The sequence below is a fragment of the Ascaphus truei genome, chromosome 1 (assembly GCF_040206685.1).
Source record: "Ascaphus truei isolate aAscTru1 chromosome 1, aAscTru1.hap1, whole genome shotgun sequence".
Taxonomy (NCBI): domain Eukaryota; kingdom Metazoa; phylum Chordata; class Amphibia; order Anura; family Ascaphidae; genus Ascaphus; species Ascaphus truei.
In genome coordinates, this window is record NC_134483.1 from 554,942,326 (window position 1) to 554,957,542 (window position 15,217).

A 15,217-nucleotide genomic window follows, 5' to 3' on the forward strand; every position below is an offset into this window, starting at 1 on the left:
AAGCATTGATGTCACAGAGGGGCAGGGGATAGGAAGCACTGCTGTCACAGAGGGTCAGGGGGAAGGAAGCACTGCTGTCACAGAGGGGCAGGGGTAGGAAGCACTGATGTCTCAGAGGGGCAGGGGGTAGGAAGCACTGCTGTCACAGAGGGTCAGGGGGAAGGAAGCACTGCTGTCACAGAGGGGCAGGAGGTAGGAAGCACTGCTGTCATAGAGGGCAGGGGTAGTAAGCACTGCTGTCACAGAGGGACAGGGGGAAGGAAGCACTGCTGTCACAGAGGGGCAGTGGTAGGAAACACTGCTGTCACAGGTGTTGGGCAGGGGGTAGGAAGCACCGCTGTCACAGAGGGGAAGGGGGTAGGAAGCACTGCTGTCACAGAGGGGCAGGGATAGGAAGCACTGCTGTCACAGAGGGGCAGAGGGTAGGAAGCACTGATGTCACAGAGGGGCATGGGAAGGAAGCACTGCGGTCACAGAGGGGCAGGGGGTAGGAAGCACTGCTGTCACAGAGGGGCAGGGGGTAGGAAGTACTGCTGTCACAGAGGGGCAGGGGATAGCAAGCACTGCTGTCACAGAGGGGCAGGGGGTAGGAAGCACTGATGTCAATTAGGGGCAGGGGGTAGGAAGCACTGCTGTCACAGAGGGGCAGGGGTAGGAAGCACTGCTGTCACAGAGGGGCAGGGGTAGGAAACACTGCGGTCACAGAGGGGCAGGGGGTAGGAAGCACTGCTGTCAGCAGGAAGCACTGCTGTCATAGAGGGCAGGGGTAGGAAGCACTGCTGTCACATAGGGGCAGGGGGTAGGAAGCACTGCTGTGACAGAGGGGAAGGGGGTAGGAAGCACTGATGTCACAGAGGGGCAGGGATAGGAAGCACTGCTGTCACAGAGGGGCAGGGGGTAGGAAGCACTGATGTCAGAGAGGGGCATGGGTAGGAAGCACTGCGGTCACAGTGGGGCAGGGGGTAGGAAGCACTGCTGTCACAGAGGGGCAGGGGGTAGGAAGCACTGCTGTCACAGAGGGGCAGGGGATAGCAAGCACTGCTGTCACAGAGGGGCAGGGGTAGGAAGCACTGCTGTCACAGAGGGGCAGGGGTAGGAAGCACTGCGGTCACAGAGGGGCAGGGGGTAGGAAGCACTGCTGTCAGCAGGAAGCACTGCTGTCACAGAGGGGCAGGGGGTAGGAAGCACTGCTGTCACAGAGGGGCAGGGGGTAGGATGCAGTGCTGTCAGAGAGGGTCAGGGGGTAGGAAGCAGTGCTGTCACAGAGGTGCAGGGGGTAGGAAGCACTGCTGTCACAGAGGGACAGGGGGGAGGAAGCACTGCTGTCACAGCGGGGCAGGGGTAGGAAACACTGCTGTCACTGGTGTGGGACAGGGGGTAGTATGCACTGCTGTCACAGAGGGAAAGGGGGTAGGTAGCACTGCTGTCACAGAGGGGCAGGGGGTAGGAAGCACTGATGTCACAGAGGGGAAGGGGGTAGGAAGCACTGCTGTCACAAAAGGGCAGGGGGTAGGAAGCACTGCCGTCACAGAGGGGCTGGGGGTAGGAAGCACTGCTGTCACAGAGGGTCAGGGGAAGGAAGCACTTCTGTCACAGAGGGGCAGGGGTAGGAAGCACTGATGTCACAGAGGGTCCGGGGGTAGGAAGCACTGCTGTCACAGAGGGGCAGGGGGTAGGAAGCACTGCTGTCATAGAGGGCAGGGGTAGGAAGCACTGCTGTCACAGAGGGGCAGGGGTAGGAAGCACTGATGTCACAGAGGGGAAGGGAGTAGGAGGCACTGCTGTGACAGAGGGGCAGGGGGTAGGACGCACTGCTGTCACAGAGGGGCAGGGAGTAGGAAGCACTGCTGTCACAGAAGGGCAGGGGGTAGAAAGCACTGATGTCACAGAGGGGCAGGGGGTAGGAAGCACTGCTGACACAGAGGGTCAGGGGGAAGGAAGCACTGCTGTCACAGAGGGGCAGGGGTAGGAAGCACTGATGTCACAGAGGGGAAGGGAGTAGGAGGCACTGCTGTCACAGAGGGGCAGGGGGTTGGAAGCACTGCTGTCACCGTGGGGCAGGGGGTAGGAAGCATTGATGTCAGAGAGGGGCAGGGGGTAGGATGCACTGCTGTCACAGAGGGGCAGGGGGAAGGAAGCACTGCTGTCACAGAGGGGCAGGGGTAGGAAGCACTGATGTCACAGAGGGGCCGGGGTTAGGAATCACTGCTGTCACAGAGGGGCAGGGGGTAGGAAGCACTGATATCACAGAGGGGCAGGAGGTAGGAAGAACTGCTGTCACAGAGGGGCAGGGGGTAGGAAGCACTGCTGTCATAGAGGGCTGGGGTAGGAAGCACTGCTGTCACATAGGGGCAGGGGGTAGGAAGCACTGCTGTGACAGAGGGGAAGGGGGTAGGAAGCACTGCTGTCACAGAGGGGCAGGGGGTAGCAAGCACTGATGTCACAGAGAGGCATGGGTAGGAAGCACTGCGGTCACAGAGGGGCAGGGGGTAGGAAGCACTGCTGCCACAGAGGGGCAGGGGGTAGGAAGCACTGCTGTCACAGAGGGGCAGGGGATAGGAAGCACTGCTGTCACAGAGGGGCAGGGGTAGGAAGCACTGCTGTCACAGAGGGGCAGGGGTAGGAAGCACTGCGGTCACAGAGGGGCAGGGGGTAGGAAGCACTGCGGTCACAGAGGGGCAGGGGGTAGGAAGCACTGCTGTCAGCAGGAAGCACTGCTGTCAAAGAGGGGCAGGGGGTAGGAAGCACTGCTGTCACAGAGGGGCAGGGGGTAGGAAGCAGTGCTGTCAAAGAGGGGCAGGGGGTAGGAAGCAGTGCTGTCACAGAGGGGCAGGGGGTAGGAAGCACTGCTGTCACAGAGGGACAGGGGGAAGGAAGCACTGCTGTCACAGCGGGGCAGGGGTAGGAAACACTGCTGTCACTGGTGTGGGATAGGGGGTAGGATGCACTGCTGTCACAGAGGGGAAGGGGGTAGGAAGCACTGCTGTCACAGAGGGGCAGGGGGTAGGAAGCACTGATGTCACAGAAGGGCAGGGGGTAGGAAGCACTGCCATCACAGAGGGGCTGGGGGTAGGAAGCATTGATGTCACAGAGGGGCAGGGGATAGGAAGCACTGCTGTCTCAGAGGGGCAGGGGGTAGGAAGCACTGCTGTCACAGAGGGTCAGGGGGAAGGAAGCACTGCTGTCACAGAGGGGCAGGAGGTAGGAAGCACTGCTGTCATAGAGGGCAGGGGTAGGAAGCACTGCTGTCGCAGAGGGGCAGGCGTAGGAAGCACTGATGTCACAGATGGGCATGGGTAGGAAGCACTGCTGTCACCGAGGGGCAGGGGATAGGAGGCACTGCTGTCACAGAGGGGCAGGGGTAGGAAGCACTGCTGTCACAGAGGGGCAAGGGTAGGAAGCACTGCGGTCACAGAGGGGCAGGGGTAGGAAGCACTGCGGTCACAGAGGGGCAGGGGGTAGGAAGCACTGCTGTCACAGAGGGACAGGGGGTAGGAAGCACTGCTGTCACAGAGGGACAGGGGGTAGGAAGCACTGATGTCACAGAGGGGCAAGGGGTAGGACGCACTGCTTTCACAGAGGGGCAGGGTGTAGGAAGCACTGATGTCACAGAGGGCAGGGGGTAGGAAGCACTGATGTCACAGAGGGGCCGGGGGTTAGAAAGCACTGCTGTCACAGAGGGACAGGGGGTAGGAAGCACTGCTGTCACAGAGGGACAGGGGGTAGGAAGCACTGATGTCACAGAGGGGCAAGGGGTAGGACGCACTGCTTTCACAGAGGGGCAGGGTATAGGAAGCACTGATGTCACAGAGGGACAGGGGGTAGGAAGCACTGCTGTCACAGAGGGACAGGGGGTAGGAAACACTGCTGTCACAGAGGGGCAGGGGTAGGAAACACTGCTGTCACTGGTGTGGGACAGGGGGTAGGATGCACTGCTGTCACAGAGGGGAAGGGGGTGGGAAGCACTGCTGTCACAGAGGGGCAGGGGGTAGGAAGCACTGATGTCACAGAGGGGAAGGGGGTAGGAAGCACTGCTGTCACAGAAGGGCAGGGGGTAGGAAGCACTGCCGTCACAGAGGGGCTGGGGGTAGGAAGCACTGCTGTCACAGAGGGGCAGGGGGTAGGAAGCACTGCTGTCATAGAGGGCAGGGGTAGGAAGCACTGCTTTCATAGAGGGGCAGGGGTAGGAAGCACTGATGTCACAGAGGGGCATGGGTAGGAAGCACTGCTGTCACCGAGGGGCAGGGGATAGGAAGCACTGCTGTCACAGAGGGGCAGGGGTAGGAAGCACTTCTGTCACAGAGGGGCAGGGGTAGGAAGCACTGCGGTCACAGAGGGGCAGGGGGTTGGAAGCACTGATGTCGCAGAGGGGCATGGGTAGGAAGCACCGCTTTCACAGATGGGCAGGGGGTAGGAAGCACTGCTGTCACAGAGGGACAGGGGGTAGGAAGCACTGCTGTCACAGAGGGACAGGGGGTAGGAAGCACTGATGTCACAGAGGGGCAAGGGGTAGGATGCACTGCTTTCACAGAGGGGCAGGGTGTAGGAAGCACTGATGTCACAGAGGGCAGGGGGTAGGAAGCACTGATGTCACAGAGGGGCAAGGGGTAGGAAGAACTTTCTCTCACCTGGTTGATGTAAGCACTTGCAGGCAGTGGATACTGAATCCCATTCATTGTGATGATAATATCAGGCAGGGAACTGACAGAATCACAGGCTACAGTGTACTGAGCAAAAGAGAGTACAGAGTGAGGAGAGAAACATGAGAGCACAGAGTGATAAGAGAGACATCAGCGCACAGAGTGAGGAGAGAGACATAAATGCACAGTGTGAGGAGAGAGAGACATGAGAGCGCGGTGTTAGGCGAGAGACATGAGAGCACAGTGTAACGGTGAAGGGGTTAACCAGCTCACTAATAAATGTTCAGCCCACTTGGTTACCCTTGATCCGTGTGTTGAGGTCATAGAGTGTCAGCTCTTGGAACCAGATGTCAGAAATGCATTACTGTGACTGTGTGCAAATTATGTGACATTAAAGATTTATTTGTCTTTTGCCATTTCTGGGGTGCTGGGACCGGGAGATTTCTGGGCTGTACGTTTCAGGGTGGGTTTGCCAGAGAAAGTCTTTACAGAATGTGTCTATGTATCGGGGTTCCGGAGTTATGGGATACCCCAAAAATGTTGGATCTGGGAATCGAGTGAGATCCTCGGATGCAGCCAAGCACATTGCTCTGGGCAAACACGGACTCCGAAAATGTTCTTGCGACTCACCGCTAGGATCCCTGCTGCAGCATCAACCAAACAAGGTAAATGGGCATGAAGGGGTTAATGTATACCTACAACCATAAATGGGGTCCATAGTATAAGGAGGGGTGTCCAGATACATGCCCAGGTACCTTGAATTGGTAAAGGGGTTAAGGGGCTGCTCCAGCTATGTGATAAAGCTGAGAGTGATTTCTTGTGTGTAAATTTTTTTTAAAGTTATTTTCTAAAATGTGCGAAGAATGAGGCTAGTGAGTGTAGGCAGTATATCCCCTCTCTCCATCCCTGACACCAGAATAGGGACTTGCACATTTTATCACACAAGATACAGGACACAGTGTATTTTATTAAAGGGTTATGTTTAATAGGTATATGACTGATAACCTGTGAATGAACTGCGGGATTTCCAAGTCATGTATTCTGAGGGACCAGATGGCTACCAAGCTTGGTGCCTATGGGTCTGTGCGATGTCCGGACTTGAAAGCATATGGGATGCCAAGGTGTTAGACCAGCAGCAGTACTGCAGTTCTGCTTTAGTACCAGCATCCTGGCTAACACAGGGCTATCTGGCCACCATTTGCCAGAGCCCAGACTCTGTGAAGCCTGGACAGTGGGTGGGCTCAGTATGCAAAGAAGCAGAGGTGCCAGGTTGGCGCATGCCCCTTTACAGACTGAAAAAAGGTGCCCTCCCAGCTTTACAATACCGGCAAATCGATGATTGGCTGGCAGGAGAATTCCCACGCTCTGATAGGTTGTAAAGGCTGGTGAATGAGACCATGAAAACCCAGGGGACTTGCAGCCAATCAGGAGTGCAGATTCCAAGCGCTAAACCAACAGCAGCAAATTCAGCGGTGCTCTGTACTGAATAGACGCGAGCCGGCTTCAAGGATTTTGACTCAATAATTCTTCTAAGTCCCACTTGTGAAGAACATAGCGGTCGCGTCTGGCATTGCGCTGAAATCAGTTCCAGGACTTTCGTGAGTACCTCCCGGCCATTGGAAAGGGCTCCAACTGAAGTCACTTTTGTGAATTTCATTTAAAGGACAAGTTTATTCGTTAGCCTCCTTCCCAGTAAGTGTGTTAACTGTGCAAATTGTGTTACATTGTGTGTATGTCTTTTCCTGAAATAAATTACAATTTATTTTACCTCCTTGCTTTGCTCAATCAATAATTCCGATATAAAAAGGTGTTGATAAAACTGGTCTCCCGCAACACACAATGTGAGGAGAGAGAGAGAGACATGAGAGCACAGTGTGAGGAGAGAGAGAGAGACATGAGAGCACAGTGTGAGGAGAGAGAAAGAGACATGAGAGCGCAGTGTGAGGAGAGAGAGACATGAGAGCGCAGTGTGAGGAGAGAGAAAGAGACATGAGAGCACAGTGTGAGGAGAGAGAGAGACATGAGAGCACAGTGTGAGGAGAGAGAAAGAGAGAGAGACATGAGAGCACAATGTGAGAAGAGAGAAAGAGAGAGAGACATGAGAGCACAATGAGACAGACATGAGAGCGTAGTGTGAGGAGAGAGAGACATGAGAGCGTAGTGTGAGGAGAGAGAGACATGAGAGCACAGTGTGAGGAGAGAGAAAGAGAGAGAGACATGAGAGCACAATGTGAGAAGAGAGACATGAGAGGGCAGTGTGAGGAGAGAGAGAGAGAGAGAGACATGAGAGCGCAGTGTGAGGAGAGAGACATGAGAGCACAGTGTGAGGAGAGAGAAAGAGAGAGAGACATGAGAGCACAATGTGAGAAGAGAGACATGAGAGGGCAGTGTGAGGAGAGAGAGAGAGACATGAGAGCACAGTGTGAGGAGAGAGAAAGAGAGAGAGACATGAGAGCACAGTGTGAGAAGAGAGACATGAGAGGGCAGTGTGAGGAGAGAGAGAGAGACATGAGAGCACAGTGTGAGGAGAGAGAAAGAGAGAGAGACATGAGAGCGCAGTGTGAGAAGAGAGACATGAGAGGGCAGTGTGAGGAGAGTGAGACACATGAGAGCGCAGTGTGAGGAGAGTGAGAGACATGAGAGCACAGTGTGAGGAGAGAGAAAGAGAGAGACATGAGAGCACAATGAGACAGACATGAGAGCATAGTGTGAGGAGAGAGAGACATGAGAGCGTAGTGTGAGGAGAGAGAGACATGAGAGCACAGTGTGAGGAGAGAGAGACATGAGAGCACAGTGTGAGGAGAGTGAGAGACATGAGAGTGCAGTGTGAGGAGAGAGAAAGAGAGAGAGACATGAGAGCGCAGTGTGAGAAGAGAGACATGAGAGCGCAGTGTGAGGAGAGAGAGAGACATGAGAGCACAGTGTGAGGAGAGAGAGAGACATGAGAGTGCAGTGTGAGAAGAGAGAGACATGAGAGCGCAGTGTGAGAAGAGAGACATGAGAGCGCAGTGTGAGGAGAGAGAGAGACATGAGAGCACAGTGTGAGGAGAGAGAGAGAGACATGAGAGCACAGTGTGAGGAGAGTGAGAGACATGAGAGTGCAGTGTGAGAAGAGAGAGACATGAGAGCGCAGTGTGAGAAGAGAGACATGAGAGCGCAGTGTGAGGAGAGAGAGAGACATGAGAGCACAGTGTGAGGAGAGAGAGACATGAGAGCACAGTGTGAGGAGAGTGAGAGACATGAGAGTGCAGTTTGAGGAGAGAGAAAGAGAGAGAGACATGAGAGCACAATGAGACAGACATGAGAGCGTAGTGTGAGGAGAGAGAGACATGAGAGCGTAGTGTGAGGAGAGAGAGACATGAGAGCACAGTGTGAGGAGAGAGAGAGACATGAGAGCGCAGTGTGAGGAGAGTGAGAGACATGAGAGCACAGTGTGAGGAGAGAGAGACATGAGAGCGCAGTGTGAGGAGAGAGAGAGAGACATGAGAGCACAGTGTGAGGAGAGTGAGAGACATGAGAGCGTAGTGTGAGGAGAGAGAGACATGAGAGCGTAGTGTGAGGAGAGAGACATGAGAGCACAGTGTGAGGAGAGAGAGAGACATGAGAGTGCAGTGTGAGGAGAGAGAGAGAGACATGAGAGCGTAGTGTGAGGAGTGAGAGACATGAGAGCACAGTGTGAGGAGAGAGAGACATAGAGCGCAGTGTAAGGAGAGAGAGAGAGAGACATGAGAATGCAGTGTCAGGAGAGAGAGAGACATGAGAGCGCACTGGGAGGAGAGAGACATCACAGTGCAGTGTGTGGAGAGAGAGACATGAGAGCACAGTAGGAGGAGAGAGATAGACATGAGAGTGCAGTGTGAGGAGAGAGATAGACATGAGAGTGCAGTGTGAGGAGAGAGATAGACATGAGAGTGCAGTGTGAGGAGAGAAACACATGAGAGTGTAGTGTGAGGAGAGAGAGAGAGAGAGACATGAGAGCGCAGTGTGAGGAGAGAGAGAGAGACATGAGAGCACAGTGTGAGGAGAGTGAGAGACATGAGAATGCAGTGTGAGGAGAGAGAGAGACATGAGAGCGCAGTGTGAGGAGAGAGAGAGAGACATGAGAGCACAGTGTGAGGAGAGAGAGAGAGACATGAGAGCACAGTGTGAGGAGAGAGACATGAGAGCGCAGTGTGAGGAGAGAGAGACATGAGAGCGCAGTGTGAGGAGAGAGACATGAGAGCGCAGTGTGAGGAGAGAGAGAGACATGAGAGCACAGTGTAAGGAGAGTGAGAGACATGAGAGCGCAGTGTGAGGAGAGAGAGAGACATGAGAGCGCCGTGTGAGGAGAGAGAGAGACATGAGAGCGCAGTGTGAGGAGAGAGAGAGACATGAGAGCGCCGAGTGAGGAGAGAGGGACATGAGAGCGCAGTGTGAGGAGAGAGAGAGACATGAGAGCACAGTGTGAGGAGAGAGAGACATGAGAGCGCAGTGTGAGGAGAGTGAGAGACATGAGAATGCAGTGTGAGGAGAGAGAGACATGAGAGCGCAGTGTGAGGAGAGAGAGAGAGAGACATGCGAATGCATTGTGAGGAGAGAGAGACATGAGAGCGCAGTGTGAGGAGAGAGACATGAGAGCGCAGTGTGAGGAGAGGGAGACATGAGAGCGCAGTGTGAGGAGAGGGAGACATGAGAGCGCAGTGTGAGGAGAGTGAGAGAGACATGAGAGCGCAGTGTGAGGAGAGAGAGACATGAGAGCGCAGTGTAAGAAGAGAGACCTGAGAGCGCAGTTTGAGGACATAGAGAGAGACATGAGAGCGCAATGTGAGGAGATAGAGAGGAGAGCATAGTGTTGGGAGAGAGACATGAGAGCGCAGTGCGAGGAGACAGAGTCATGAGAGTGCAGTGTGAGGAGAAAGAGAGATATGAAAGTCTAGTGTGAGGAGAGAGAGAGCGCAGTGTGAGGAGAGAGATTCATGAGAGCGCAGTGTGAGGAAAGAGACAGACACTGAGACAGACAAGAATTAAGAGCGCAGTGGGATGAGAGAGGCACACAAGAAATTAGAGTGCATTGGTATGAGTGACACACACAGGTATAGACAATACATTTAAGTGCAGTGGGATGAGAGAGACACCAGGAAAGATTTTACTCCTCTCTCTCATTTTTTCCTCCTCAAGATACGCCCTTTCTTACTCGACTGCTAAAACTCTGACTCAGGCCCTCATTCTCTCCCGTCTTGATTACTGTAACCTCCTGCTGTCCGGCCTTCCTGCCTCTCACCTGTCTCCCCTACAATCTATCCTAAACTCTGCTGCCAGAGTCACTCTACTCTTTCCTAGATCTGTCTCAGCGCCTTCCCTGCTGAAATCCCTCTCCTGGCTTCCAATCAAATCCCACATCTCACACTCCATTCTCCTCCTCACTTTTACGGCTATACAGTACACTCTTCTGCCCCTCCTTACATCTCAGCCCCAATATCTCACTATACCCTTCTCTGCCCCTTCTTACAGTACATCTCACACTAATATCTCAATATACACTCATCTTCTGGATATAAGCCCTGCAAGGTGTATGGTAACTGTGTATCTGTAATTTACTCATAAGGGAGAGTAATCCCATAATCCCATAATCCATATCAATCGATTCACAGTAAAGGCTGCATAATTTTAAACTGTGTGGATGTTTATTATTGTGTCCTGTGAGGGGCTGCTCCGCCCTGCTGGGATCCCACACAGGTGGAGGCACTGCACCAGAGTCAGTGATACACCCCAGGCTCTCTGTGTGTGTGAGTGTGGCTGTGAGTGTGTGTGTGTGTGTGTGTGTGTGTGTGTGTGTGTGTGTGTGTGTGTGTGTGTGTGTGTGTGTGTGTGTGTGTGTGTGTGTGTGTGTGTGTGTGTGTGTGTGTGTGTGTGTGTGTGTGTGTGTGTGTGTGTGTGTGTGTGTGTGTGTGTGTGTGTTGCTCTGTGGCTCTGTGTGTGTGTGGCCTGTGTGTGTGTGTGGCACTGTGTCTCATTGTCATGGCAACGGGATGCGTCACATGATGTAATTTGTTTTATAAATATTTTTTTAATGTGTCCCGGTTTTTCAGTTTGAAAATCTGGTCACCCTACATATAGTGTCCTGCACGGGGTTATCCCACACTGTTAGGATCCCATGCAGGTGGAGGCGCTGTCACCCAACGGATCATGTACACCACAGGCTCCCAGCAGCGGAGGTTCAGGCCTCCTGTGAGCCACAGGTAATGCACCACACATGCCGTAGCTGCCATATCTCCCAGGGGGTGGGGGAAAGTGCGCTACACATACATATACATACATTGGACAGAGCCACACATACATACAGATATAGCCTGGCCTTCCAGCAGCTATTTCTTTTTGTGGGCCTTTCCTCTGTCAGTCCTGTTAGTGCAGGCATTGGAAAGGTTAATCCCTTCAGTTGGCCTGTATGTGTATTTCATCCTTGAATATTGTATCAGTATTCAAGGGCAGGCTTAGCAACTCTGAGGCTGTCAATCTAAGGGGTGGATAGTGGTTGGAATGCCCCCTGCTGTGTGTGGGCCAATCTGTATCCGGCTCTGGCTTGTAATGAGTCAGCGTTAGAGACACTCCCCACGGATGTTCAATTTGGGACATGCCTCCTAAATTATCAGTTGTGATCTGAAGGAGAAGAAGAGAGACAGACAAAGACAGTCTCTCCCTTCTCCTCCCCTTGCTGGGATGGGGGAAGGGGAAAGCTATATACTAGTTAGACAGGGATCTGTTCTAAGAGCACATATATGCAGTTTTGGAAATATGTGACTGTCTACTCTCTGAGCTGGAGCTGATGGCTGAATAAAATACAGAAAAGACATTGCTGTGTGGATTCCTGTCTCTGGTTGTGAAGGAGTGTCAGTGGGGGTCCATCCCCTGAAGATCTACTGGGGATCCTCACTGGCTGGAGGCACTACACCATCAGGAGATACCAAGATCAAGGTAATCTGTCCCTGTTCCCTGTCCTGGTTCTCCCCACACCACCGCGGAGCCCTCAGCCCTCCTGTTGCCTGCAGGTTGCAGCACCACTACACCTGAAAGTAGCCAGAGTCACTTAGGGGGGGGGGGTTATGATAAAAGGGTTACACATACATACACAATACATGGGGGCAGAGCCACACATACATAAGTACATACATACGTACATACATACATATGGACAGAGACATACATACATACATACATAGGGACAGAGCCACACATACTGTACATATACATACATTCATTGGGACAGAGCTACTCATACATAAATACATACATACATATGTAGCACACTTTTCCCCACCCCCTGGGACATAGGGCAGCTATGGTGTGTGTGGTGCTTTACCTGTGGCTCACAGGTCTGAACCTCTGCCGCTGGGAGCCAGGGTTGTTCCTGATTCGAAAGGTATGCTGGGCCTGTCATGAACCAGGTCACACGGGAGAGGTGTGTCCCCAAATTCTCAAATATAAACAGTGGCAACAGGAGCAACATAATGATTATTATCTCCCACAGATGCAAAAACATGCGACGCGTTTTGAGCACAAGAAAGATGTGCAAAGGTTCATCACAGAGTTAGAAGTTTCTCAGCAAGAGGCTCGCGCGCTTAAAGCAGAGCTGGAATTCTCACGCCATGAGGTCTATGGTCGCAGCACAGAGCTGGATACATTGAAGGAAACCTATGAGAATGCCCTGAGTAATTTAGAGACTGTAAAGCGAGAAAATGTAAGTCTGACACAGAAAAATTCAGACTTGACTGACCAGATCAGTGAAGGTGATAAGCAGCTTCATCAAGCAGGAAAAGTGGAGAAGCAATTGGTCCAGCAAACGTTAGAAGTGCAGGAAGCACTGCAGAATGCAGAGAGGGTGCAACATGTCTTCCTGGAGCAGCACACACAAGCAGCACACCTTATGCACAGCCAGCTGCAAGAGCTACCTGCAAGTCTGCAAGCAGCCAAGGAGAAGCAGCGAGTTCTACAGGAAGCAAGTGACCAAGCCACTAGCCAAATACAAGTGCTACAGGAACGGCTGAGTACCCAGTATGTCCCCACAGAGCAGCATGAGGAGCTGAAGGCACGCTGCACACCACAAGAACATCGCTGAGGGCAGAGCTTAGAAACCAGGTGACTCTGTATGAGTGGGAGTATGAAAAGGTCCAGGGACTGGAGCAAGAGTTGGAGAAGCAGAGAGACTGCTCCATCCCTATGAGTTAGTATGCCAAGGAGAAAGAGACCTGGAAAACAGAAGAAGCGGCGATCCTGATGACAAAAACTGCAGAGCTCCAAAAGATGAAGGAGATGGTGATGCAAACCCAGAGCAAGCACTGGGAAGTGGTGAAGGCCCTGAGAGGGGACTGGCAGGATCAGATAGAAGAGCTGCAGATGCAGATGGCTGAGCGCGTGATACAGCGTGGCGAGAGAGAGGAGGTGTCCGTCTGTCAGGTGGCCTCCCTGACATTGCGCTATGAAACCGAGATGGCCGATATCTACAAGCGGCTGAGAGTGTCTGGCTGCAGCTGGAGCTGGACAATGTCCGGGAGGAGCACCAGCAGCTGCAGGTCAAGAATAGAGAAAAGGAAACAGAGTTAAACCTTGCTCTGAATCATCTGACAGATGTGTAATCGTGACTCAACTTCAAAGAAGCTGAACTAGCAGCCACACTGAGTTGGAAAAGACATACAGTATAGAAGGACAGCTTCAAGACTTGAGGAAGGACCTGGAGTCTGAGTGTGCTGGCCGCAAGATGGCAGAGAAACAAAAGCGTGACCTGGGGGAGGAGCTCGAGGCTCTGAAGACTGAGCGGGATGCTACGTTGGACTCTACTGCTGCCCAGCAGGAGGTTTCTCAGCTGAATTTGGAGAAAAGGGTATTGGCCCAGTCCAAGCGTCTGTATCCCACAGAAATTAATGCCTGTGAAGAAGGGAACAATATATGAATTGTAACTCTGATTATATAATCTACCTCCTTGAATGCCCGTGTGGGCTACAATATGTGGGAAAGACAACAAGAGCGATCAAGACACGCATCTTAGAACATCTAAGTAATATTAGACGCGGTGTCGAGAGACATAATGTTTCTAAGCACTTTTCTAACTTCCACAACTCCAGTACACAAGGGCTAAAATTTACTGCTATAGAGCATGTTGCACAGCATTGGAGAGGGCGGGATAGAGACTTAGACTTGAGCAAAAGAGAGATGAATTGGGTACATAGACTCAATACTCTAATGCCTAATGGTCTGAATGTAGACTTTGAAATCACACCTTTCCTTTAGTCACTGTGATTGCACTTTTTGTCTAAACATATATCTGCCTTATACTAATATTTTATCTATATATTTATACATTTTATACATTTTAAGTATTACAGACATACCCCGGTTTAAGGACACTCACTTTAAGTACACTCGCGAGTAAGTACGTATCGCTCAATAGGCAAACGGCAGCTCACGCATGCGCCTGTGAGCACGTCCTGAAAAGCAATACTGTCTCCCTACCTGTACTGAAGCTGTGCGCAAGCGGGGAGACTATAGAGCCTGTTACAAATGCGTTATTTACATCAGTTATGCACGTATATGACGATTGCAGTATAGTACATGCATCGATAAGTGGGAAAAAGGTAGTGCTTCACTTTAAGTACATTTTCACTTTACATACATGCTCCGGTCCCATTGTGTACGTTAATGCGGGGTATGCCTGTATATGCTGTTCCAAGTCTGTTATTTTTTGACTCATATCCCCTTTACTAATCAATGTTTCTTTTCTCTCTCCCCCTTCCCCAATCTCTTTTCGCCGATACCCCCTCATCAACTGAGTTTTATAAAATGAATATTTTTATAATATCATATTTTTAATATATATTTTCAATATACATTTTTCTGGAGTTAATAAATTTAATAAATTTATGTAATATATTTTATGCTCCGTATTTTTGGACCACAGAGATTATGTACCCTTTATGGGGAGAACCTGTGTGTAATTAATTATTTAATTAATTGAGTGTTTCTAATTATTCACCTAATTGTGTATACTATTTAACAACAACCCACTGGGGACGTAATTATTGCTCCTGAGGAAGCTGTGGTACACAGCGATACGCGTTGAGCCGAGTTAGCAGAGTAGCAGCACAGCTGAATTGCAGTCTGGCTAGCTATTCCATCCCCGGAGGCACAGTGTTGGTACGGCGATCCCATCATCCCCTCATCTATCCGCTCCAACCGGAAGTCGTCACCCCAAGGCCCGGACGTGACGACAGACGCTCTTCATCCGTGACCGGACGAGGGGGCACCCTCGAGGAGGGATACCGAAGGGACTGGAGTTTCCATCTGCCGATTTACCATACCTACTGCCTCAAGTAAAATCTTATGTGATCTTGTCCGTATATCACATTGTGAGTACATGTCTTATACTTTTTATCTATAAAGTCTGGTGTTATCTGGTCAACACTATGGTTTCCCTCTATTCCTGCATGATTGCGTGTATCTGACTGGAAGTTGAGGTCTTCGTGAATATACCATCCAGCCTGATATCAGTGTTCACTGTTGCGTGCTGCGGTCACATCCACCTGCCACGGCAAGTTGAAGTTTCCAAG

The 15,217-nt window shown here is 51.8% G+C and overlaps 1 protein-coding gene across 1 annotated transcript in view; it reads right to left on the minus strand.

Moving 5' to 3' along the window:
- The window catches only part of LOC142466876 (pepsin A-like), a 138,496-nt gene that overhangs the window by 35,302 nt on the left and 87,977 nt on the right, over nucleotides 1-15,217 (minus strand). The window contains exon 7 of the mRNA XM_075572477.1: nucleotides 4,629-4,727. Within this exon, the coding sequence (XP_075428592.1) occupies nucleotides 4,629-4,727 (99 nt within the window). The remainder of the gene's footprint in view (nucleotides 1-4,628; nucleotides 4,728-15,217) is intronic.